Source organism: Poeciliopsis prolifica, unplaced genomic scaffold (assembly GCF_027474105.1).
Source record: "Poeciliopsis prolifica strain line A6 unplaced genomic scaffold, Auburn_PproV2 SCAFFOLD006, whole genome shotgun sequence".
Lineage (NCBI taxonomy): Eukaryota > Metazoa > Chordata > Actinopteri > Cyprinodontiformes > Poeciliidae > Poeciliopsis > Poeciliopsis prolifica.
Genome location: NW_026562381.1, coordinates 5332768 through 5357369, shown reverse-complemented (window position 1 = coordinate 5357369; position 24602 = coordinate 5332768). Strand labels below are relative to the sequence as shown.

At 37.0% G+C, this 24602-nt stretch overlaps 1 protein-coding gene across 3 annotated transcripts; it reads right to left on the bottom strand.

The window, feature by feature from the left end:
• Positions 1–1670: 1670 nt before the first annotated feature.
• Positions 1671–23845, bottom strand: LOC129360462 (protein transport protein Sec24B-like). Of its 3 annotated transcripts, none has more exons than XM_055030703.1 (24): positions 23554–23845; positions 20621–21280; positions 19998–20153; positions 18078–18209; positions 13639–13722; positions 12818–12981; positions 12555–12739; positions 12375–12477; positions 11794–11920; positions 11597–11706; positions 11333–11445; positions 10989–11107; positions 10066–10121; positions 9754–9960; positions 8642–8765; positions 8094–8252; positions 7835–8008; positions 7630–7740; positions 6889–7064; positions 6271–6408; positions 5940–6044; positions 5575–5667; positions 4987–5090; positions 1671–2534 (listed from the first exon to the last, which is right to left on the bottom strand). In XM_055030703.1, exons 1-24 carry the CDS (start codon positions 23645–23647, stop codon positions 2420–2422), a joined length of 3609 nt encoding a protein of 1202 aa, XP_054886678.1. In that variant the 5' UTR covers positions 23648–23845; the 3' UTR covers positions 1671–2419. The 3 variants fall into 3 exon arrangements, with proteins under 3 accessions (XP_054886678.1, XP_054886679.1, XP_054886680.1); XM_055030704.1 differs by having other exon boundaries at positions 11794–11917; XM_055030705.1 differs by lacking the exon at positions 18078–18209.
• Positions 23846–24602: the final 757 nt, after the last annotated feature.

Genomic DNA, 24602 nt, shown 5'->3' with positions numbered 1-24602 from the left:
TTACAATCATCTGAAATCAGGATTTTGATGCTATATTTCTGTTTTATTTTAAAACAAATGGCTAAAATCTAAAATAAGTTATAGTATTTAAATAAAGTTTTAAAGTAAATAAGCACATTGAAGGTAGAACTGAATGAAATGCATCCTGTTTATGTTTGTTTTTGCAGTGACTGAATGTACAGCTGTGACTTCCCAGATCAGATCAGAGGAGGGATCAGTTGGGGTGAAGGGTGTGTTTACGGCTGGACCAGTAAAAACCAGTTTAAATTTAGCTGGAAGAACAGTTCTCAATTATTTGCTGTTTAAAATGAGATTCAAACCAAGTTGTTGATGCATTTGAACGCCGAGTTTGGCTGCTGGAATGTCACAACAAACATCTGGAAGAAAGTAAATTATGAGCCGACAACTGGATCTGATCTGATTTTCCTCTTCAACATATCTACCGATACGTTCATCTGAATTTTATTTCATAAAACATGAACACACACCCTCACAAAATGTTTCCTTCTGCCACTTCTGCAGGGGCTGGCACCGAAAGCGTGACTGGAGGAAATATTTGAGATTCCCAGGCAGCAGCTTTCCATGACATATGGGAGCCAGATCTGTTTGTGTGTTTACTGCAGACTTTTATATTTACAGCGCTTAGCAGCTCCTTCTGAAGAAAACACACTCACTTACAGAAACAAGAGCTGATTCTCAGACGGGGCTTCTGCAAAAACAATCAGGGAGCAACAGAAATTCATCCTTCCCTCATGTTTTGACTGGATTTCTTACTTTTTTATTAAAAATGAAACATATTTGTGATGATTATGATTATTTCCAGCAGTCTAGAAAATTCTGCATTTTAAAAGGATTTCAGCATTTAAGCAAAAAGGTGACACCCTAAAATGCTCCATATTTCATTTGCATTTAATGCTCTGCTTTCTTCCAAAAGCAACGGATGTCAATATAAGAGCAACATGTGAGGTACTGCAGTCCTCAGACATGAATGTTTGGAATCCATTAAACTCCTGAGTCCCAGGAGACGCTGAAGGTTTCCAACTGTTTCATATTAAACCACAAGATGAAAACTGATGAAAACGGAAGCAGAGCAACAGAAACCCTTCCACCATGAAGAGTTTGACCTGCTGCTGCTGGATCATAAAATTTCTTTATTGCTACCTTGAAGCCTCTCGTCACAGTTGGTTCAAAACATTTTGCTGTCGGGGCGTCGCTAAAACTTCAAAGAGTAAAATTAAGACAATTAAATCTGGGGAGTTCAGATGCTCCTGCAGATTAAGAAAAGTCTTCAATTTCTTTTTAAAGGCGACATGTTATGAAAAGTTCCCTTTTCTTTGGAAAACTAGCCGTTTCAAAATCCAGCGGGCGCTACGCTGCTACCTAGCAACTCCAGACGATGCCGAGCAACCGCAGCTACAGGAAATTGGATGCAATACTCAATAATGTCACAATTAACAGCTATAATCATTTAAATTCTCAACTGGATTAAGTTAAGCTGATTTCTAAAATTTGAAAAATGAGGAAAAAGTAACTGAAGTTCAGAAATGTTGAGAAATTTAAGTTAACTCATGAGATGAGAGAGAAGTCAATGAAAAACTGTTTTCTTTATTCTGGGATCAACTTTAAGTGATAAAACCTAAATAATTAAAAAAAAAAAACTCCACATTAAGTCAACTTTTTTCTTTTTATTTAATAAGCTGGTTCATAAATTATCACACATAAAAGATTCTTTTCAGTAGTTACAAAGTGGATATCGATCTTAGCGCTTTAAAAAATAAAATCAATGAGAAGGAAATTGCAGACGTTTGGAAGATTGTGGTTGATGAATCCAAAGTCCTCTCAGCGGACCAGAGAGGAAAGTTTAAGGAAAACAAAACATCCGACCCAGTCATGTTCCCAAGATGGCCGTCATCTAGCAGCAGACAAAACCAAGACATGCCGTTTGCATTTCTAAGCACATGCCAGATTCTTGTTCTACGTTCTCCAGTGTGTTCAAAACGGGGGAAAGGTAGAACACAGTAGGCGAGTTTCAGGATACATTTCAACTAGAGAAAAAAACAAAAACAAAAAAAAAAAATAGCACGACCTACAAGTGAGGCTCACAAAAACAAACTGAAGTAAGGAAGTGGCATCTTCATGGCTCGACTTTGATTTCTTTTCTCTGGATTGAACCAGCTCAATCTTCACCCGGTTGCTCATTCAAATTCGTATAACATCTTAAAACTTCTCTTTCTGACAGCTAAAACTTTTGATTCAGAAACTTCCATGATGGATTTATTCACCGAGTCCGTCTGAAGGATGGAGAGGAAACTCATCTGGCTAAAACTGGCCTAGCACTAGTTCATACTCAACGAGGCCGGAGTCTCTTCTCCCGTCGGTTTGTGGAACGTCTGAACGTCTTTCTGGACGATACAGGAGCCTACTTGGACATTTGCTGCTGAATGTGCTGGAGGAACTCATGGTAGGATGACGCAGACTCAGACCGGTCCTCCACCAGGTGCTGGAACAAGGTGACCTTCGCTGATGTGTCGTCTCTGCAAGAGAAAAAAAGATGAAAAAGAATTATTGGCATGCGTTGTTGCAATATTGTATAAAAAGGTTGAAAGGAAAAATTGGTAAAATGTGGCATGAAAGTAATTATTGGTTGCAGCACTACATTTAGTTAAAAAAAAAAAACAATAATAAAGTAACATATAGCAGAATTATTGGCATTCTGAATATTTACGATAAAATATTAATGAATATTTATCAATTCACCCTTTTAAGCATTGGTCAGAGTGCTTTAAAATCTTTAATAGGTAATCATGACTTCCTACTTTGCTCTAGAATAGGTATGACATGAAACAGAGGCCCAATACCAAATAATGATACAAGACATTTAATCAACTCCACAGAGAAATGATTCCCCAGACAGAAAACCAACGTTCATCCATGTGTGTTGAAGCTAAATTTTACAGAAAACCTCAGATTAAAACACATAGATCTATTTTGTTGTATAGTTCGACCTTTTCAAGTGTTAAAGAGGAGTCAAATATTTCTGATACACATAATTTCATGTAAATAATCCATATAATAGGACTTTTTTTTCAACTGTACGTACTGGGAAATATTTTCCCCTAAATTTAAGCTGCAGCAATAAAAATCCTTCCTGATTTGATCACACAGTCCGTTTTTCTTCTCTACTTTATTTGCTGGTTTCTAAAGTAAAAACATGCTTTTGTTTCAAAAGGAAGATCTGAGGTGGTTTTAATGGGCCTCCATCTGTTTTTGGACATTAATTTTAGGGAAATGAAAGTCAGCTTTGCTGTCATTTCACATCACCACACAAGCGGCCATTGAAATACCACTCAGCCCATTCGTCCTGACATCAGTGGCGTAAACATGTGGTTGAGTAACAATGCGGCACCGCAAGCAGCTTAGGAAATTGAAACAATGCGTTCCCAGTAGATGCCATTACCGCGACTCCCAACCAGTGACCTCACTGCGTTTCTACTCTGGAAATAGTCTTCAGTTGACCTCAGACCCGTGTCTTCTGCAAGAAACCGTCTCCACCCGGTTTCTGTTTGCCGTTCTGTTGTTTCATCATAATAAAATGAGGCTGAACATTTCTAACCGAATCCAATTACAACAACTTTTACAACAAAGCTTCATAGTCTATGTTCATTTTTACTTTCGAGACAAAACCTGAAAAACTAGGTCCTAAAAACATGTATGTATGACAGGTTTCGTTAATGTATGAAGCAATTTCGCTGTGAGCAAACAGATGAACAAAGTTGAGCAATTTAATGTTTCACAAGAACTAGTTCTAATTTCAGTTCCCACAGACTAGGAGTTATTAGTAGAAAGGCAAATTCACATGTTTTATGATTCATTTCATAGCATCTACACTAAAGTGCTTTATGAAACATGAAGGCAAATCATCTTGAACTATTACATTAGTTAAAACATCCTCCTGTAATATCTTTGTTTCTGAAATGTTAATTTTATTTTAATTCTGTTGTGGTTTGCAAGTGAAATTTTTCTATATTTTCTACTTTGAAATCCCAAAGTTCGTTATTTTACAGCGGTTTTGTGCAATACACTACACCAGATGGCATATAACTGGGAAGTGGACAAAGAGACGCAAGATTTTAATCCTTCTTCCAAAGTGTGGCATGCATAATTAATCATGATTCCTCTGATTCTGAAAGGTCCAACTGACTTCAGAAGTGAACTTATAAATACATAAGGAAACTCTCGACTCAATCTGATGGCCCATTGGTCCTGCACCAAAATACGGCTGAAACCAATGATTACTTTAGTAATCGATTAATCGATAATTCTGATGATTAATCGCTAAATCAGATATAAAAAAGGCATGTCATACAGATTGTTTTATACAACCTCTTATAAGCCTTTTTTTTATTATGCAATATTAGAAATACTTTAAAAACTTCAAATAAAGAAAATTCTTTTTTTTTTAAACACAAAAAAAGTAATTTCCTTAGTAAATATGAAGTTAAAACTATTCCACTTGAGGAGTTTTGGGTGAAATACATAGTTTTTATCTTAAATGTAAAATGTACATATTTATATAGTTTTGGTTTATTTATTGCTCTGCATATGGTTTTTCAACAAATGACTTGTTTTGAATCTGCATAATCAAGTTAACGATTGATCAACCACCATATTGATTGATGATTATTTTAATAATTGATTAATCGTTTCAGTCCTACATTGGAAGGTAGTTCCATACAGTATGGGGGTCACACACTTTAAGACTTTAATGTCTTAAGGTTTTTCAACTTTAAGACGTGTGAGAGGTGTGAATACTTTTGCACTTTTGTCAACAGGTGTTCCAAAATACAGTTTGAACTAATGAAATAAAGCCAAATAAAAACACATTTAATGGAAAAAGTTTTTGATAAACTCCCTCATTTATGGGGGGTGGACTGTTCAGAAAGAAGCATCAGGCACAGAGTGGGATGTGAGTCCGGTTCTGCTTACTTGACGATGTGGATCGGAGAGCTGAACGCTCTGTTGTCCTGCAGCCAGTCGAGAAACGCTCTGACTCTTTCCGACAGAGGAGTCTGCAGCTCAGGAATGTGATTCTGAGCGTGACAGGGACAGAAAGAGGACAGCCAAAACATCAGCCAACACTGTTCTTACTATGTTTCAGACAATGCAGATTCCCTCTGTCATCCAAGTTACACAATGGAGTCAACAGACACATTCCTGTGGATGGAAGCGCGGTGTGTAGGTAGCGCTAGGAGTAATCTCTCTATTGTCACAGAAATAAAAAACGCAGCACAAACAAGAGGCTGACATTTGTTGTTTATTCTGGGTGTTTCCATCACACCCACCATGCAGTGATTTTTGAACTTTCTAGGTAGTTTGAAAAAAGAAATCTGAAAAGCTTCACCAGCAAATCTGTTTTGCTGTATGAGTTGTTTTATTTTACCAGGCAAACAGAAAAACAGCAAATTTGTCATTTTAGAAAAATGATGACTTGCACCAGTGAGCTGCAGAAAGAGTTTATGCGATGCTAATATCCTGCAGTTTTTGTGTGTATTTTGTTGTTCAGCTCATACTGACCATGTTGGTGGGAATTGAAGCGTAGCTGGAGCAGCCCAGAACATCACGGATAAACATTTCATTGCAGCATTTGCTGATCCACAGGTAAAACACCTGGAGAGATAGGAAGTCATCGACAAGAATCAGAAATAATCATAACTGCAATGTCACAGTTAAGTTATCAATTAATTGGTTATTCTGACAATTAATCTGACAAAAAAGGCACATTCTGCAGGCTTTATAAAATATGTGCAAGCAAGAAATGTGAAAATAAGAAAAACTAGAAAAGACAAATCTAGAGAACCTAACAAAAAGTGAGGTGGTTAAAGATACAACTCGGGAAGGTGGATTCCCATTTGTTGTACAGAGAAACAACCTTTACTTACATTGCCACAGTCCATGAGGAACGCTCCATCTCTGCTGAGCCTCTCAGCAGAAAGATGCAGCAGGTGAGGCTGAGGAACTACAGTGTCATTCAGATGGAGCGCCCCCTAAAGGACACACAAAAAGGCTTCACTTAATGTAACAGAATACAGACACTACAAATCTACAATCATAATGACAAATATATAAAATAGAGACTGACTTCTCCGAGTGAAAACATGATTTTAACAATTTGTCAACTTTCCACTTCTAGTGTAGCAAACAACCTGAATCATGGGAATACAAATTTTCAAACAGGGCGAAATGTGAATATGTTTAAGTTAAACATCCCACCTGGTCAGACATGTTGTCCAGCCGGTACAGGTCAGGATGAAGCATTCGCATCAGCTGCGGCAGCGGCTGCGTCTTGAACTCACACATGGCGAAGATGCGCTCATCGAGCCGCGTGCTCGTTCCGGTCCGCAGCGCTTTCTGGAACAAACCGGAAAATATCTTCAGCCATTCATTTCTCCAATGTTGGAATATTTCTCCGATGTAGGTAATATTTAATTTATTAATCTATCAATCATTTAAACAATTAATTGAATAAAAATAATGGCACATTAACAATTTAAATCAGTTTTTTATAAAATATTAAAAGATACAAATAAATAATTAAATTAATTCCTAAATAAGAAAAACATTTCTCTTTAGTCATTTTGAACCAGTGGAAGCTAAAACTATCCCACTTTAGGAGTTCTGGTGAGAACATATTTACAAAGGTGTTTTCTCAAATGCAAAATGTATATATATTTTTTGCTTAATTACTGCTCTAGATGTTTGTTTTTTTACCAACTAATTGCCTTTTCTGAGTCTATATTTTCCAGTTAATAATTAACTGATTCATAAATTACTTCAGAAATCAATTACTCATGATTAATCACGATTCATCTTTTCTGCTCTAACTCCCACCTGTTTGAGTAGAGCCAGGATATAGAGTGGGAAAAGTCGCATGGCTGCAGGAACGACGACGCCTGACTGCTGCAGGTTCGACACGCTGCTTTTGTAGGCGCTCACAAAGTCCACGACGGCGTTCACCAGAGCATCACGAGCATCTGACAGGCTGGAAGATATCGATCGATCGATGGCTGGAACACACAGCAAAGATCAATTATAAAACCGGAGGGGAACAAACACCTATAAAAATGACTGATAACAGGGTTCGTAAAAACTGCAAAATCTGAGCAATTCCAATGCAAGTTTTCACACTTTGGAGATGAAACATGCAATACAGATCATATAATTTATTACTGTTTTTAATAATGTCTTGTGATAGAATTCAACAATGTGAACTAAAATGTAGCAAATGTTGGTGTTTAACAAATTTTACAAAAAATATTCTACAATTTAAATGACTGTTTAACTTCTAAAAATAATCTTTACTTCAGTTACAGTTATTCAGTTATTGATGAAAAAGACACTGAGCCATTAGAAACAATAAATATTCAGAAGTAAAAAAATGTTTCTGCTAAGTTTTCTGGCATTTAGGAAATAAAAATAATTTTATGCAGTTTGAATATCAAAATACTTTTCAAACATTGAAATTCAAGCAGCCATATCGACCCAGATAAGAATACATTTCTAAAATCTTTAGAAATAAGATCATTTTCAGTAAAACAATGGAAATTAAAGTGGTAAAAGATGTGAACTCACCCATGTTGGCTAACAGACATGTGATAGCCTGAACATCAGCTCCGGCGTAAACGTCGCTCAGCTGACTGACCACCGGCAGACACAGAGTGTGGACTCTGATCCGCCTTTTCCCTATACACCAACAAATTAGAAACATTACTTTTATTTCTATTATTTATTGTATCAGAAAATAATCAGCTTTATTAGGTGCTGAATTTGGGTTTACCTTTACTGGACGTGTAGAGCAGAGCAGCCTGAAAACAGGCCAGAGACGAATCAGCAAGAGAGTCTTCGATGGACATCTGGACAGCGAAGGCAGAATCTGGGTTCACATTAGCCAGCGACAGCAGGTCGGTGGAGCGCACAAAGAAGTTACCGTGGAACGTGTGGATGGATAAACCTGAAACCACATTATTTAGGTTTAAGTATGGCTTCACAGTAACATCTGAAAATGTAAAACTAGCGTCACATTTTGTTGGGGATACCTTTAGTGCATCGTATTCTCATGACGGCCTCGAAGCCGACCTTCCTGGTGAGGTAGCGCTCGAGGTCTCTCTGAAACTTCTCCAGCTGCGCCGGGTTGTGGATGTAATGAAAGGAGGGGTAGTAAAAGACGCTGCCCGCCGAGTACCTGGAGACACACGCTGAAAAAAATATGAATGTGAAAAGGATTAATAAAAAAAATAAAATAAAAAGATTCTTCATGTCTGAGGAAATTTAAAAGAGACTCGTTATGCAAAATTTTCTACTTTCATTTGAGTTTCTACTTCTTTAAAAAAAGAAAACACCCAGCTGCTTATTTGGTAATAAATTAATGTTTTTTGGCGTCTGGAAGATGAGCAGTTTCAAACACTTAAAGCCTGTTACCTAGCAACCCCGACAGAGTTCCGAAAAAGTGATCAAGAATAAAAATAAATTGATTGCTCAGGTTAATTAGATCTGGAGGAACATTTGAATTTCTTTATAATTGGAAATCCAAAAGCTTTTATCCTATAGAAGAATGAGAACCCAGAAGTTTCAAACCTGTTCTTACCCAGTGATGAAAGGTCGGCGTACTGTGAGCTGAGCAGGAACAGATCCACTCCAATCTGCTGCCCAGAGCAGTCCAGCGCCAGCTTCTTATAGAAATCTGTGGCAGGCCCCAGGTGCTGTGCTCCCTGAAGTTATCAGTAAAATGTAAAACAAAATTAGAACAATTTGAGATAAAAAAAAAAAGAGTAGATTAATTCATTTAGCTTTTCCATTTGAGATTTTCAGAAAAAGATTTTCCCATGACAGACCCAAAAAAAGCTAATTAGCTAACAAGGGTATGTTAGCAGCCAGTTAGTGGTAACCTCAACTGCCTCAAGTTACAGAACTCAATAAAGACATCTGGGCACAACTCAATTATTTGATAGACAGAAAGTTCCAGAAGAAAAATAAACTTATGAGATTAAAAAGTCCTGCCTTGACAAAATTTCAGACATTCAGTGAACTTATGTTGTTTTTAATGAATTTTAAATACAGGAAATTCATTTTAGATACAGGAATTTAAGACTGTATGTAGTTAAGACGAGGCTAAATTAATGACAATACATAACTGCATTTCTAAATTTGCTTAATGGAAACACGGCAATTTTGGAAAAAAAAAGAAAGAAAGAAAGAAAGAAAATTGTTTTTTGATCAAAAGCTTTGTCACTAGGATAAGGTTTCACATTTTTTGCATCACAAACTGGATGATGCCACAGTTCAAACCATGAAGAAGACAACAGGAAGCAGCTGTTGTATCATGACATAGCATGTTTTTTAGTAATTATTCACATGCTTTTAATAGTGACTCTTGATTAATGGAAACTGCCAAATTTAGTTTCTTTTACATTAGTGGAATACTGTCGTAGTTTTGCACACATTTGTAATGGAAGGACAAAGCCATTTTTGGACGTGAAAAATGTTTTGAGCCAAAACTGACAGGATCCAAACTCTATGGAGAAGTCTCCAGCCACACTTGAAGTGCTGATTAACCGCTTCATTTGTAGATTAATGCAGCCTTCATTAAGGTCATTCAGTTGTTTCTTAGCACTTCAAATCTTGCCAGAGTCTCCACCACATCAGACCTTTTGATTCCAGAAACTTTTCCAAACTCCCCCATAATCAAAATCTATGAACCTTGGTGCTGGATCGCTGGTTCGGATCTTCTCTTGACTGCAGCTTTCCTGGTCCCAGAGTCGGAAGCTGAGTCTGGAACACCGTGACGCGACCGCCGGTGGGCGACATGAGCTTGAAGGCGGCCTGTAGGGCGGAACCGAGAGCGCTGTGCGTCTCTCTGCTCTGGCTAAACATGGCCGGTAGCGACGTCAACAGCTCCTTCACAAGCTGAGGAAGGAAAATCAATTTTAACATCCTCACATATGGTGTGAACATTAGTCAAAATGTTCATATGTTTTATGCCACTGCTAGAAGGAAAATGAAGACAAGTACCTCTTTACTCTCCTTTAGGTTCACCATCAGACTGTCATGTGATGGTATAAAAACATCTGCAAAAACAGTTATAGTGACATCAAAAGCAAAGAGTTTTACTATTATTTCTCACAAAATAGCATCTGGAAATGTTATAACTTCTCCTTAAATCAAATCTTGGATCTCGCATTCCTCTTTCCAGGAGAAGTTGACTGGTAGTAATTTAACTTTTACCTCAAACTGCATGATACAATTTAAATTCCACAAAATGAGTCATTTTTTTTTCTTTCTAAAGAAAAAGTCCAGATATCTAAAATACATTTAAATACTTTGAACCGATGGAATAACAGAAAAACATTAAAGATTAATTTAAAATGTTGTTATATCTTAATAAATAAACCTAAACATTTAGTTATTTTCACAGCAACTTGCCTGGAGACAAATCACCTTGTTAGAAGCCATTAGACCCGTCCAGTTAATTTTATAAAAGGTCAAAAAAATGAATTTCTTATCTGCTGCAACATAGTACTGAAAGGATCATTATATAAAAAATACTTTAAAAAATCAAAGTAGTTTTTGAAAGTCTGATTATTTTACCATGATCCAATTATTTAATTCAGAATTTTATAAAAGTATTGAAATATGTATGCATTTATTTATAACATAAATATATAATAAAGTTAATTATTTTAATATACATCTAAAATATTTAATATGTATAAAATATATTTTAATGAAATTATTACATAAATAAGCATGGAACTTTTGGTCTTTATTAATTTAATTCACTAAATTCAACATACAATTTTCTCATCAAATCAAATGAAATTATTAACAATATTTTAGAAATAAAGACAAGTATTTGTACTAATTATACAAAACCAACCAATGGTTAAAGCAGAGTTTTCCCATGTTTCTTTTCTAATGGGAGTGAAGAGACATACCGTCGATGTCCGACACCACCAGCATCTGAGGCTGAGACAGTCCCTCCTGGAGGTTGTAAAAATGGACGGTGTTGTCAAAGGTGAGGAAACCCACCTTGGTGCGCGCGTCTCCTGGCAACCTGAAATGCAAAACAGCATCCATCAGTGATTGTTTAGGCGGGAAAATGTCAACAAAACAAATGTTCAGGAAAAAAAAATACTCCAATATGAGTTTTCTATGGTGAGGGTGGATTCACACCAGCCACTTTATGTAATGTAATGTTTTTAACAGAACACAAAAATAACCTGAGTCAAAGGAAAATGCAGTTTTCAAACTATGCTTTCATTTAGTTGTCCAAACTCACTTGTCCAGGTTCTCCAGAAGTGATTCACAGAAGTACTTCAGGTATCCTGCCTCCACGGCGTTGTGAGACACGTCGAGCACAAACAGGTAGACCGCCGGCTGTGGGGGTCGCAGCTAACATCAGGGACAAAGACAGAAAGTAAGCTGTCACATCAAATGCTTAGATTCTTCTGTGTTTTCAAAGTTATTTAAAGAAAAATACAACACCTCCCTCTGGTGGACAAACAACCACATTACAATAACAGGAAGTTGTGGAGAATTTTACCATGTAGTCTGAGGAAGCGATGAACTCCACAGTTGAGTTTTGGACCTCTGGCCTTTTGTGAGGCTCTCCGTATGACCTTGTTACCGGGTTGTACATAAACTCATCTGGAACTAAACAAAACATAAAAAAAGAAAAGTTTTAGATTTTAAACAAATTCTATAAAAGGATGAAGAAATCAGTACCTAAATGTTTCCTACCATCGTTGACTCGATAACAGAGGTTACACTTCCACCGGCGCTGGTCCAGGAAGGTGACGAACGGGTTGATGTACGTCCGACACGAGCGACACCGTACTATTGTGTTAGATGTTATCACTGGTAGCTGCTGCAGAGAGGAGCAGGGGAAGAGTTAAAATCATCCTTCTGCTCAAGTTCTGACCTCTCAAGTTGTTTTCGCCATTTTGTATCTTTTAGAAAAATAGTCTTTTATTTCTGCAAGAGCAGACGAACAAAGCAGGCTTTTATTTTCACGTGGATGAATGCATACAGTCTTTGACCCATTTATTTGTTTTGGGCAATAGAACTACTTTTCCAAATCAGTTTCTTTCACTTTAAAACTTTAACAAAAACTGCAGGTGTGTGTCTGTGTCTGGTTAGTTTTTGATTGAAATGTGTTTGTTTTTCATTCAGTGTGTAGAAAATCCAGTATGAGTAGCAATACTTCATAATAAAATAAAAAGTAAAAAGTACATTTTCTAAGGAAAAAAAAAAAAGGTGTTAGTAAATGCAACAGAGTAAATGTAACTAATTACTTCCTGGCTCTGAGTAAGAGCGGCTACCTGTAAATCTCTGAAGGGGTGAAGGAGGAGGCCCAGAGGGAGGCGGGCCTTGTTGAGTAGCGCCTGGGTTTGAGGGATGCTTGTCAAGGTGCACCTGAATGTTCTGGAGATCAGAGGAACAGACAATCAGGATAATAATAAGAAAAAGTGTTGAACAATGACGGCATGTGACCAACTTACTGTGGGCTGCAGTTGACCTTCTTCAGATCGGGGCTGAGGTTCGGCTCCGGAGCCTCCAAGGGCCTGGAAGGGAGCAGGTTCCTCTCCTGCAGCAGGTTGACCGGCCGGAGGGCCTCCATCTCCAGCTCTGGGACGCCGCTCAACCCTCCCAGAGCTGCAGAGAGCTGGGACAGGTTGGGGAAAGGCTGCAGAAGAAGAAATGGTTAGGAAAATAAAAAAATTAGAAAGATGTTCCTTTCTGCACAGCAGTTCTCTTCTGTCACCTGGGAGTACTGCTGGTAACCCGGCTGACTGTACATGCTGTGGGACGGGGAAGCATCAGGGTGGGAGGCCGGTCCGTGCTGATAGGCCGATTGCATGCTGTGGTAACCATAGCTACCAAAGGGCGGAGCCTGATTGGTCATGTTGCTGGAGGGCGGCATGGAATCTGTGCAAAAGACATTTCAGCATCAATATCATAATTAAAACAGGAACGTCTCAGTGTTTTGGTATTTTACTTTAACTATACCACTTTAGGAAGGTGGGATGTTTAATTTAATTTAAAAAAAAAATTACCATGCAACTCATTCAACCTGCTCCTTCACGACTACTTAACGGCCTACATTTTTATATCTGTGCATCCCTAATAAGCTTAGAAAGTTAACCTGCATGGACAAAAATTATACAAAACTCAGAAATTCTGTTTAATAATAATCATAAACTGTGTATTCTCCAGTTTTCAGTTTATGTATTCATCTCGTTCATATTTTGCTCAAGTTGAAAAAAAAAACAGGATCTCTTATTTGCGATGTTTCCATTAAACAAGAAATTATCTTTGTTCACATAGTGAATCATTAAAAAACACGATGCACCATCATTATCCTTCAACTTCCTGTCATCTTCTAGCTGGTTGTTGATCATGTGACTCGTTTGATACAAAAAAATTTTGTGAAATAATAAAATAATTTTAATGCAGGTGAAAATCCACTTCACTCAAGCACAAAAACATGACTTTTTTCTACATTGTGTCAATTGAGCAAACTTATTTTCACAATTCCAATTTGTGTAATTTTAAAGTAAATTGAAATGCAGTTTGATGTTGTACCTGGACAGCTGCCGCCTTCGAGGGAATCATAGTTGTTGGGAACTGGAGAGGCGCTGCCGGTACTGGAGGAGGAAGTGTCGCCGCCTGAGAGAGACAAAAAAAAAAAAAAAAAAAAACAGGCAGGAAGGATTTAAACATTTGTATAAATATTACCCAAGAGGGACCAAGAATACTGGGGTGACAGAGAACAAAACACGGTTAAAACAAGACATTAAATCCAAGTGTCAGTAGCAGGTAGAGGCAAATAAAAGTCAATGGGAAGCAAAAATAGAAAATAAAAAAAAAATCAAAGTGTGAATTTTTGTTTGGTGAATGCAATACTTTAACTCCCTCAGGCCTCTGAAAAACAGGGTCAGAAGAGCCAGAGGAGCAGCTTGAAGCAAACATGAAAGCTTGTCTTTAAGTCCTGAAGGAGTCGTTGTGCTGATGTTGTTTTGTGTGAAGCAAAAGCTTCAGAGGATTGGAAAAAAGTAAAGTTGAGAGAGAAACAGAGGTTTCTACCAGCACCAGAACGTTCTGAGCCAAACTGTACCACACTCAGAAACCCAAGTTAATCCCTGTAAGGTGCTAAAAGAAGCTAATAAAAACAATAAAAACATTGTTTTTTATAGTGACACCACTTTTTATGGTTTAATCTCCTTAAAAAACAGAAAAATAATAATCCGCAGTGAGTTTGACTCATTATTGACAAACTATGACGAGTGAACGCAGACGAGTTTCTGATTGGCTTATAGAAATCACAATTAGACGCCGATTTTTGAAAGAAGAATGAAAATCAAACTCGATTCGCGCCGTTATTTTACAGAAAAGCTTTACACTGATCATTTAAATGTATTGAGAATAAGTGGTGCCATTTAACTTTTTCATAGTGTTTTTTTTTTGTGCGTTTTTGGGAAGACTTGGGAAAGTTTCTGAATCCTGTTATTCATTTCTGGATGTGAATTTAACCCATTTCTGTGTTGTAGAATGTCTTCGGATTATGTTTTTTGTGTACTGGTACTTTAATTCAGTTAAATTAATTTAGTAATTAGATGAAACATGGAAGTGGATTAGACATCCACTCCAGACATCCAGGGCTTTTTATGCAGTTTGTAGTGATGATGAAGTCATTTTTCTGGATTAAAAAACAGAAAAGTCAGACATGGACAATAAAGTTCTTAATCCAATCAAATTTTAGTTATGAGCCTTATTATAATTTTTAATCAAGTTAATTGAAGGGTTTGTCAGTAATTATTTGCATTTTAATTGAAAACCCTAAAGTAAACATTTTTTAATTTAACATTTTTGTTGAACAAAGTTATTGAACAAATAGACATATTAGCTCAATAACAAATATGTTCATTGTTTTTAATCTGTTATTCAGGCTATTCAACCATTAGATTCGTGCAAATTGGTCCATTCAGCTGTTTATCGTTTGTGCATCAGTCCTCTTGGCTACAAATATGCAAGCTTCACATTACGGCAAAGTGTGAAACACTTATGGTGAAATGTCCATGATTTAAAGAATTAATGATGTGGAGAAAGCAAGTGTATGTTTTTTATTGTTTAATATTGTGCAGCATGCTAAATATTAAATATTTGAAGATTTTGCCAAAAGTAAAACAGATTGAGCCTACCTTGTTTACCAGAAATTATAACTGAAAAATCCCCTTTCTTTTTGTCCTTCACTTTAATATTTATAGAGGACAAAATGCTTAAATATAATTTTATTGAGTGCAAACAGAGTACACACGTTCCTCCAACGCATGTCCAACTCTGGGCAGGATTTCCATAAGGATTAGGTGGACAGAATATTTGAATGAAGCCATTAATCCATGTGGGTCAAAGGGAGAGATCAGCAGCAAACCAACACACAGCAGGCCTGATGCTGGGAGCTCATTGGACAGAACTGGATCCAATTATCTAGCAGTAAATCTGAGCAGCAGACGCCGGGATTATGAGCTCTGAGAGAGGCGGACCGCTAAGCATTCTCAGAGACACTTGTTACACCTCTTCCTACAACGTTCAGCTCGGTGGCACATCTCCTCTCTTGTAGCATGACTTCACATCATTCTGGTTCCATCACAGATTATTCATGATAAAAACACTTTTCAAAGTGTTTGATGTGCTTCTAAAAGTTACACTGATCTTGTCATCAGTGCTGAGAAGAAAAGGAAGATTCACAGAATCTGGAATGCAAGAAGCAACATGTGCTAAAGCAGATTAATAAAAGAAAAATTATATGTATATAGTATGCAGATTTTGCAAAAAAGAAACACTGGATTTGGTTTTTAACATGCAAGTAAGTGAAAAAATCTGAAGCATATAATTTACTTATGTCATTATTTTAGGAAGTCAATTATTGTTTTTTTTTTACCTTGGCCTCTGAGAGTCAATGTTTAAACAACTTTAGAGAAATTAATTTTCCAACCAAAAGTTAATAGAAACACTTCTGAATAGATTTTATTTCATTTTACGAACTCTGAAACTATTTTAGCAAACAAATCACAAAGAATATAAGATAATTTTTGTATATTTTGTACCAACTTCACAAAAGAAGTTGTCTAAACTCCCTCAAAATAAAGACAAAATATTTTCTCTATAATTTAGCACAAATCAACAATTTCAATATTTTCTGCAGAGAGCCGTTTTAAAATAAATAATATTATAGTAATAAATTATAAAATAATATTGATATAGCAGAATATTTTCCAATCTGTTTATCTTAATTTAGAGATAAATTAATGTTTTGCACAAAGAGACAAAGTGTGTTGCACCAAGAAGATCTGAGGAAATCATACGGGACAAACAGAAAGCTAAAACAAGCTTTTTCTAAGGGACATGCTAGTGCCTGATATCCAGACTCTCCAGTGAGGATCCGTAAACAAGCTGAGAGAGAGGCTATATTTAAACACATGTAAACCTCTGGCTGATAAAGCTCCAGAGGAGTCGTTACAGGCAGAACACCATGAAGACCGACTAACGGCACCATTTACGTCCCTAACATGCACAAATTCAGGAATACAACATTATTTCTTAAATGTAATATGTTGGTACTGATTTTAGGATTTGCAATCTCGTGGATTTCAGATTAAATATTGTATTAATATGAAAATGTCATTATTTTCATAAAAGTAATAGATTCCCAAATCAAATATTGAGAAAATCATTAATGGTCTAGGACAACTCAAGCACCAGAATAAAAATCACTTTCTTATTCCCTTTTTTAAAAAAAAGCAATTTTTTTTTAATATAACTCAGTTCTGGATAACGATGCAAATACACAACATTATGGAAATTACAGAAAAACTATCGACTTATTTCTAGCCTAAGTTAATTGTTTGCATTTCAAATCCAAATGACATTTGAGCATAAATGGAAAACATTAAAATGAAGGATTGCTGTGGCAGCAACGGCATTTAAACCGCATTTCCAGTCAACCATGAATGATGCAAAGCACTGTTAGTTCAGAGGTCAACTGTTGCCTATAAGCTGTGAACATTCTGCATATATAAAGCAAAACGATGCAGCTCATGCCTAGAGCTCACTGAAAACACTAGTAGACTAAATAGTTAGTTTTCCAGTGCGTCTTAGGGATGCACTAAGAAAAAGAAAACAAAGAAAAAGTTGCACCTGTTTTGTTGAGTGCCACAATTAACAATAATTTTAGTCTTTATCTTTTAGATAAAAGATTCAAATAAATAATTCAACTCCTTTGTAAAATAAGAAAACAAATATTTTATTGCCTAACATGCAATAGCATTATCATTCCCTTAGTGTGTTTGAGCATTTGTTTGATATTTTGATATATGTGAAAATCTCAAACATTTTTGCTGGAAGATCAACACTGTGCTGAAAATCATCCATACTACGAGTTTTATTTTTTTTTATAGAATGTAAATCAGGTTAAGCTACAGCTAAAACTATCACTTCAGAATATCTGGGCTAAACATAATTTACAGAATTATTTTCTATATCCTAAATGTAGATATTTTTTGGCGTAATTCCTGTTCTGAGTTTGTTGTTCTTTCAGCAAAAAACTTTTTAAAGTCTGTACTCTACTTAACAATAGATTACTAAATTATTGGACAATAATTACAATAAATGATTTATTCTGATTCATCGTTTTGACCCAATCTAAATCTTTACATCCCAACAGCATCAAAATTACAGATTTTAATTTGTTTGTGATTTTTCTAAAAGAAAAAAAAACAAGACATCCAGATAAAGTATGAGAAATGTTGCTTTAGACGAAGAAGGAGGGATCTGATTAGTCAGTAAACTGATTAAAGGGGATTTGTTTGAATAAGATAATTTACTCAACAGGAACAGAACCGTGCACAGGACAGGACATTTCAGTTAATGTTGATGCTTAAAGGAGCTGCAGGAGCTTATGTGGATGAAAAAAGCAGAAACAGGTGGGAGAGGGGTGAAGTTTGGAGGTAAAATCTAAAGCAGACCTGCTTCCTCATCCTCATCCTCCTCCTCCTCATCATCATCAGTGCTGGATGACGAGGGGGCTGCAGCTGCGCCTGAGGTGGTGGCAGAGGCTGAGCTAGCTCCACTATTAGCAACATATCCGTACCGCAGGCCTGTTGGAAGGGGGATCGGGAGAGGATCATCAGAAAACTATCAGGACTGAGCGACTAACAGCAGAGGGGCTCGGAGTGTGTGTGTGTGTGTGAGTGTGTGAGTGTGTAATGTCTATCTACATTTCCCCTCAGTCTGTTTTCCTTCAGTATGGAACAGAACTGCTTTTACCTTTAGAAGAATTAAAACCAAACCATTCAATGATGTTTTTTTCCTAAATAATATCATCTCAGAACTTCTAAAACAAACTGAAGTCGACCTTTTTTGCTTATATATCGAGGGCTGGACAATGCGGCTGAAAATCTTAACGCAGTAAAAGCGAATCATATCAGTTGATATATGTACATATATATATATTGATATTTAAATGTATTTGTTTTAAATATCTGAAATAATTTTAAACTTCTGCTTTATCCACAGTTTTCACTCCATGGCCTTGTTTTTTTGTTTTTTTTTAGCAGTAATCAGCGACAGTGAAACATTCAGCTGCTGCTGCAGCAGTTAATCTACAGGTTGTGCTAGGTAACCACAGCATGAGTAAGTCTGTTGATTCCACTCATTTTTTTCCCCCACATCCCCCAGAATGCTGAGCTGTTAAGGATCGGAGTTCTGTGAATAATTTAAAGATTGAATATTCTATTTGATGTATTGTCTATTGATAATGATCACGTGTCTATTGGAATATGAATTGTTATTGATTTATTGTCCAGCCCAACAAAACCAGTTAACAGATTGGCAAAATGACAATTAAAAGAATGTCATTTTGCAAAATACAATGAGGCAAAATACAATTCAAAAATCACAGATGAAAAACATTTATTAGTTTTCTTTATATAACACAAGCAAGAGGAAAACATCAACAAGTGGCTCCCATGTATGCCTTATCCTTTTATCCAATTTTCTAAAGCTGATAGTTTGAATCAGAAGAAAACTATGATCTAAAACAGACAAATAATGTGGAACCATGCTAACATTAAGCATAAAGAACAGCTCAGATATCACTGTTGGAGTGAAGCTGACAGGAAACCTCCCAAATTAAAGAAGAGTGGTGAAAATATGCAATAAAAAAAACAGAACTCAATTTGATATCCAAATACATGACTGTACACAAACTGTACTACTGAAACAAACTGAAATGTTTGTACAAATAAACAGCTCTCTTTCTAAAGTCTGAGGCTGTGCAGGTGGGTTCTCAGAAACTTAAAAAAGAAAATACAAGTGCAACTGGTGCAGGTTTTCTGCTGTACTTCTGATAGCATCAGCAAAGAAAACTATGGATCAGAAACTGGCAGCACATTTCTGACCCTAAAGATTTGCATCGAGGTTCAGACACCTGCACATCTGACAGTGTTTGGTGTGCACAGCAATTTCATGTGTGCTGAATTGGAAGTGCAGCTGTGACCATCTAAACCTTTCACAACCCTTCCACGCTTGCTTAGTTCCACGCAAGTTTCACTGTCAGAGCTGAGCTAAAAGAAACAAAACTATAACGCCAGTTTCTGAGACATTAAAATTAAGACAGATTTTTTTTTTTTTTACCAGATCAGAAAATCTTGAGTTTTAACAAATTAAATCTTCAAAACACCAAAAATCTGATTAATCGATTTATTGTTCAGACCTACCAGAAGATAGAAAGAAATGATACGATGCGTAATCTGGTCTGTGAGCAAAAGATCTTTAAACACAAACATGCATCTTGTTTGTGAAGCTCCATCTTTGCACTTTTGTAAATAAAGAGGCAGACGTCTACCATTTTTCAATATAAAACAGAAAAATAAGCATTTATTTACCTTGGTGGTGGCTTGGGGAGGAATGGACCGAAGCGGAGGGGGTTTCTGAGGGCGGGCGGTTTCCATCCGCACCTCCGCTGCTTTGTGTCACCCCACTGTAGGAGTTGTAGTTGTGGCTTTGGTCATAGTGTTGGTGGATGTTGTTTTGGACAGCAGCTTATCACAGAAAAACAAATAATATTGTTATAGGATGACTAAACTAAGACAGAACCATTAAAGTTTGGAAACTAGAATTAGATAGGAGTTGTAAATTGGCAAGACACCATCTGTCAATCAATTGAGTGGGTTTGGCAACAACTGACCAATCAGGGGTCACAATTTGATCCAAAATGAAACACCCTTAACCTGGAGGAACTGAACCCACTTTACCTGTGACAAATTTGTTGCAGTCAAAGAGATTTGGTGAAAAAAATTAAGTAAAATGGTAAATGTTCACATGCAATTATAAGCAAAACCAAACACTTTAGCATTGTGCCAAGTTATTTAATAAACAAAAAATAAATATTAAAGCTCAGTATGTAACCTTCATAAAAACATGTTTTTTCCACATTGCCATGGCGTCATGTCAATTGGCAAAGAAAAACAACAACAACCCACATGATCAAACTTTCTCCCTGGTATACCTGTGCTTCCTTTGCCATTCACTGTCGCTGCCATTTGTTGCCCCGTGCCGTACCCTGGCTGCACTGCCGTTGAGGCTGGAGGCAGAGCGCTGAACTGATGCAAGGGCGCACCCATCTGGGTGGACATGACTCCAGGTGCGGAAGTGTTGGAGGAAGTGTGGGGAACATACTGGCTGCTCGCTGGGCCAGATGGGTATGAAACATCTGGGTAGACGGGAATGCCAGCTGGCGATGAAACCAAACTAGGATGCTGCTGCTGCTGCTGATGGTAATGATGACGGGGCTGTGCTGGAGACGCTCTATATGCTTGTTGACCATAGTAGGGCCCTGGAGTGGTGTACAGTGTTTGCTGCTGCTGGAACGCCTGTTGGCTGAACTGGGCATTTGAAGGTGGGGGTGCTAAAGATGGGAGATACGGCTGAGCGGGAGGTGGAGCAGAGTATGGAGACGGTGCTACTTGATGCTGAGGGAGTTGTGTTTGCTGCTGCTGATGTTGGTGGTTGTTTTGGTAGTAGTTCTGACTGTGGGCACTGCTTGTGATTGATGCTTTGCTGGGAGCGGAAGTGGCGTGGCTAGGGATGGAGGAGTAGCTCTGCTGTGGAGGCGGGATGCCATAGTAACCTGCATGAGGGTACATCGATGGGTGGGTTGGTAGTGGACCTGTAGAGAAAGAGAATAGATGTCAAAAAAGAGGCAGTCTACATTTCAGGCCTGAAATCTGAATGAGCCTTCAGAGTCACATAAAGACAGTTACAAAGTCAGCCTTTTATCGCCTGAAGAACATTTCTAGGATTAAATGACTAATGACTCAGCAAGATCTTGAGAAACTCCTCCATGCTTTTGTATTTAGTTAAAATTGACTGCTGTCTGCATTCTCACAAAAACCAGGAGGATATAGCAGTTCTGAACTCCTTACTCTGGCTCTTTGTAGCTCAGAGAACAGACTTTAAAAAACTGTTCTTAGTTTATAAATCACTGAACAGTTTAGCACCACAGTACATTAAAAACTATTGTATCAACCTTTCAGACCACTGAGGTCTACTTTGCATCCCCAGAACTAAACATGAAAAAGCAGCATTCAGCTTTCATTCACTTCTCAACTTCCATAAAACTGCAAACTGCTGAAACACTAAGTTTCTTTAAATAAATATTAAAAATCCACCTGTTTGGAGTCGCTTTTAATTTATAGTAAGTAGAACATTGAGTAGCATATTTTATGTGTATTTTGATTATGGCATTTGACAAAATGTAATGTTTAGTGCTTGTCTTATAATTGATGACTGTAAAGATGACTCATAATTTATTTCACTTCTTATCTGTCTCACTACAGATCAGAAGTGAGATATTATCTCACTACTTAAGATAATATGAAACTTAAATAATTATAGCTGAAAACTCAAGATAAATCTGTGGTCTGTTTACTGGTGCCAAGTCTTTCCTTAAAAACATCAGAAATTTCAAAAATCACAAACAAACTAGAGAAAGCAGAATAAAGACTGGGCAGATAATACAGCATCAGATTACCAGCAGTGCAACTACCACAAACAGAGAGGAAGAAAGCTCAAATTAATGATTTATTTCTGAATAACCCTGAGGAAAGCCCCGACTCCGACAAGAGATGTTGGTACCCTTTCACAGGTTCTCAAGTGTGAGTACGCTCACATCCCTCAGCGTCTAATCACAGATCCTCAGCTAGACTACATCATACAGGAAAGCACTCCAACTGCCGTCCCAAGTGAACAAACATAAAATAAAATCACCTGTACTCAGGTTGCAGCACTTGGAAGCACCAGACTGCACACATCAGTACTACCAGGAAGATCTTACGAAGCCTGCTGTACACCAACAAGTCTGATCTAAACAATAAATTCAATTATACTAAAAACTGAAACTATAATTTACAATAAATATAAGCACTCTGCATTTATTTTTCATATGTATAGCCGTGGTTAATACTCTCATTTCATATCCCATCTATATTTACACTGTTAAGAACAAGCTAATGTAAAACTATAAAAGCTGCTTGATCATATCCCAAAATGTAAAATGTTACACAGCCGTTAATAAACAGACATATTTATGAACAGTATCACTGTTTCTCTTGCACAGACATTTCACCATCTGTCACTGTTTTATCTTACATAAGGCCCTCTAAGATTTTATATTTTTCTTTACCTATTTTTTGCTCCTTAATACTTTGTTACTTTTGTTTGTAAACTTCAAACCTAATGACACTGTATTGTCTTGTGGGTAGCAGAGTTTATTATTTTATCAGAAAAAGGAATACAAAAATCAATTTAACTCAAAAGTATCAAACTTTCTTTATCTTTCATATTTTTAATAAAAGATGAAGCCATAAAATTAAAGTACATACTATCCTAGGGATTAGGTAGGAAAACTTTAATGACAATCTGTAAACACTGCACAGCGATTGTTCTGTAAAATTAGTAAAAGTTTTTCCTCATTTTCTTATATCTGCTAAACAATTTTACATATTGTACAGTCAGGGCTTGTCGCATTTTAAATACTCGTTCATCAGACAACATAAAAATAAATGTAAAAGCTACTCGTACCTGCAATTTTAAATTAATAGTTGTTTTCGGAACTTTTGCCATTAAGTGTGAAATGATTGCGCACAATCTGTCTCACTTGCTAACACTTGGCTAACTTCAAGCCCGTTATCTCCATTGGACTGCATTAGCTTCGAGCTAGCAGGTCTTAGCACTTAGCTTTACCGCGAGATTGAATCATCACTTCTCACAAATAAAAAAATAGGGTTTCCTCTGTTAAGTCAAATTAAATCCGTTCAAAATAACAGTGGCGAAATAAAACGCCAAACGAAGAAACAGAAAGCAGAGTACAAAAAACAAGCCTCCACGGCGTTAGCATGCTAACAGCGGCAGGCTGGCTAATCGATCCTCCTGGCCTGTTACCGTTCTGACAGGGGGGCGCAGCTCCACCGTTCGGCGTTGGGTTCTGGTTGTAGCCCGCAGAACTGTCGAGGTTTGTGAACCCCGACGCAGACATCGCGCGGTGCTCCCGTTCTCACGTCCGGAAACACAAGGATGAGTGAACACACATGAGCGTCCGTGTCCCGAAGCCTGGGTACCCCCCACCCGCGACAGAAGCGGCAGCCGCTGATGGTCGTTGAAGACCCGGGCAGCAAAGCCAGGGAGGTCCGCTCAACTAGTGAGATGCTTAGGAGATTAGCTGACACCTGCGAGCGTTCATGTCACTCCCTCTGCTGGAGTTGCTATGCAAGTGATTATTTTTTCACATAACAGGTTGGTGATTCATTCACTAATTATGTTTAATAAAACATTTGAACATAGTAGCGTTAAAATATCCACGAAATTAGACCATGTTAGCAACTTTTTTTCATGTACACTATCCCATGAATTTTTAATAAATAGTTTCATAAGTCTTGATATGCAAATTAATTTCCAGGAAAAAAAGGAGTGTATAATTACCAGCAGGTGCATCTTTTAACATAAGATGTGCACCAGCTGTCTAAATCTGGACAACTAAAGGAAGCACACACGTCTCTATGAAATGCTTTTGAATCATTTTGGGGGGTTTCGCATTATGGTGGGGCTGCAGTTTTGTGTCATAATTTTTGCAGTTTCAACGTTTAAAAATATTAAACAAAACACATTTTCATCTCAAAGGTTGTAAATTTAATGGATGTAATTCTTGTGGCTGCTGAAGCTGTTCTGATAGTTACAGAAATGATAAGTCTGAGACAATAATTAAAATTAAAGGTTTAAAACAAATCTGTTTTGTAAATAATGGACTTCTTCTCTACTCTGAGTTTTGGTTCAATACTGAAACAGAAATATTTGTAGCAATTGCTTTTTATCTGAATAAAATGCAATTGCTATTTCTACTTCAACATTGTTTTCTATTTCAACAATGTCTTTTTTCTCCTAAAAGAAAAACACAAACGGTAACCAACTGTTATTGTTTTGCATTTCAAAAAGTT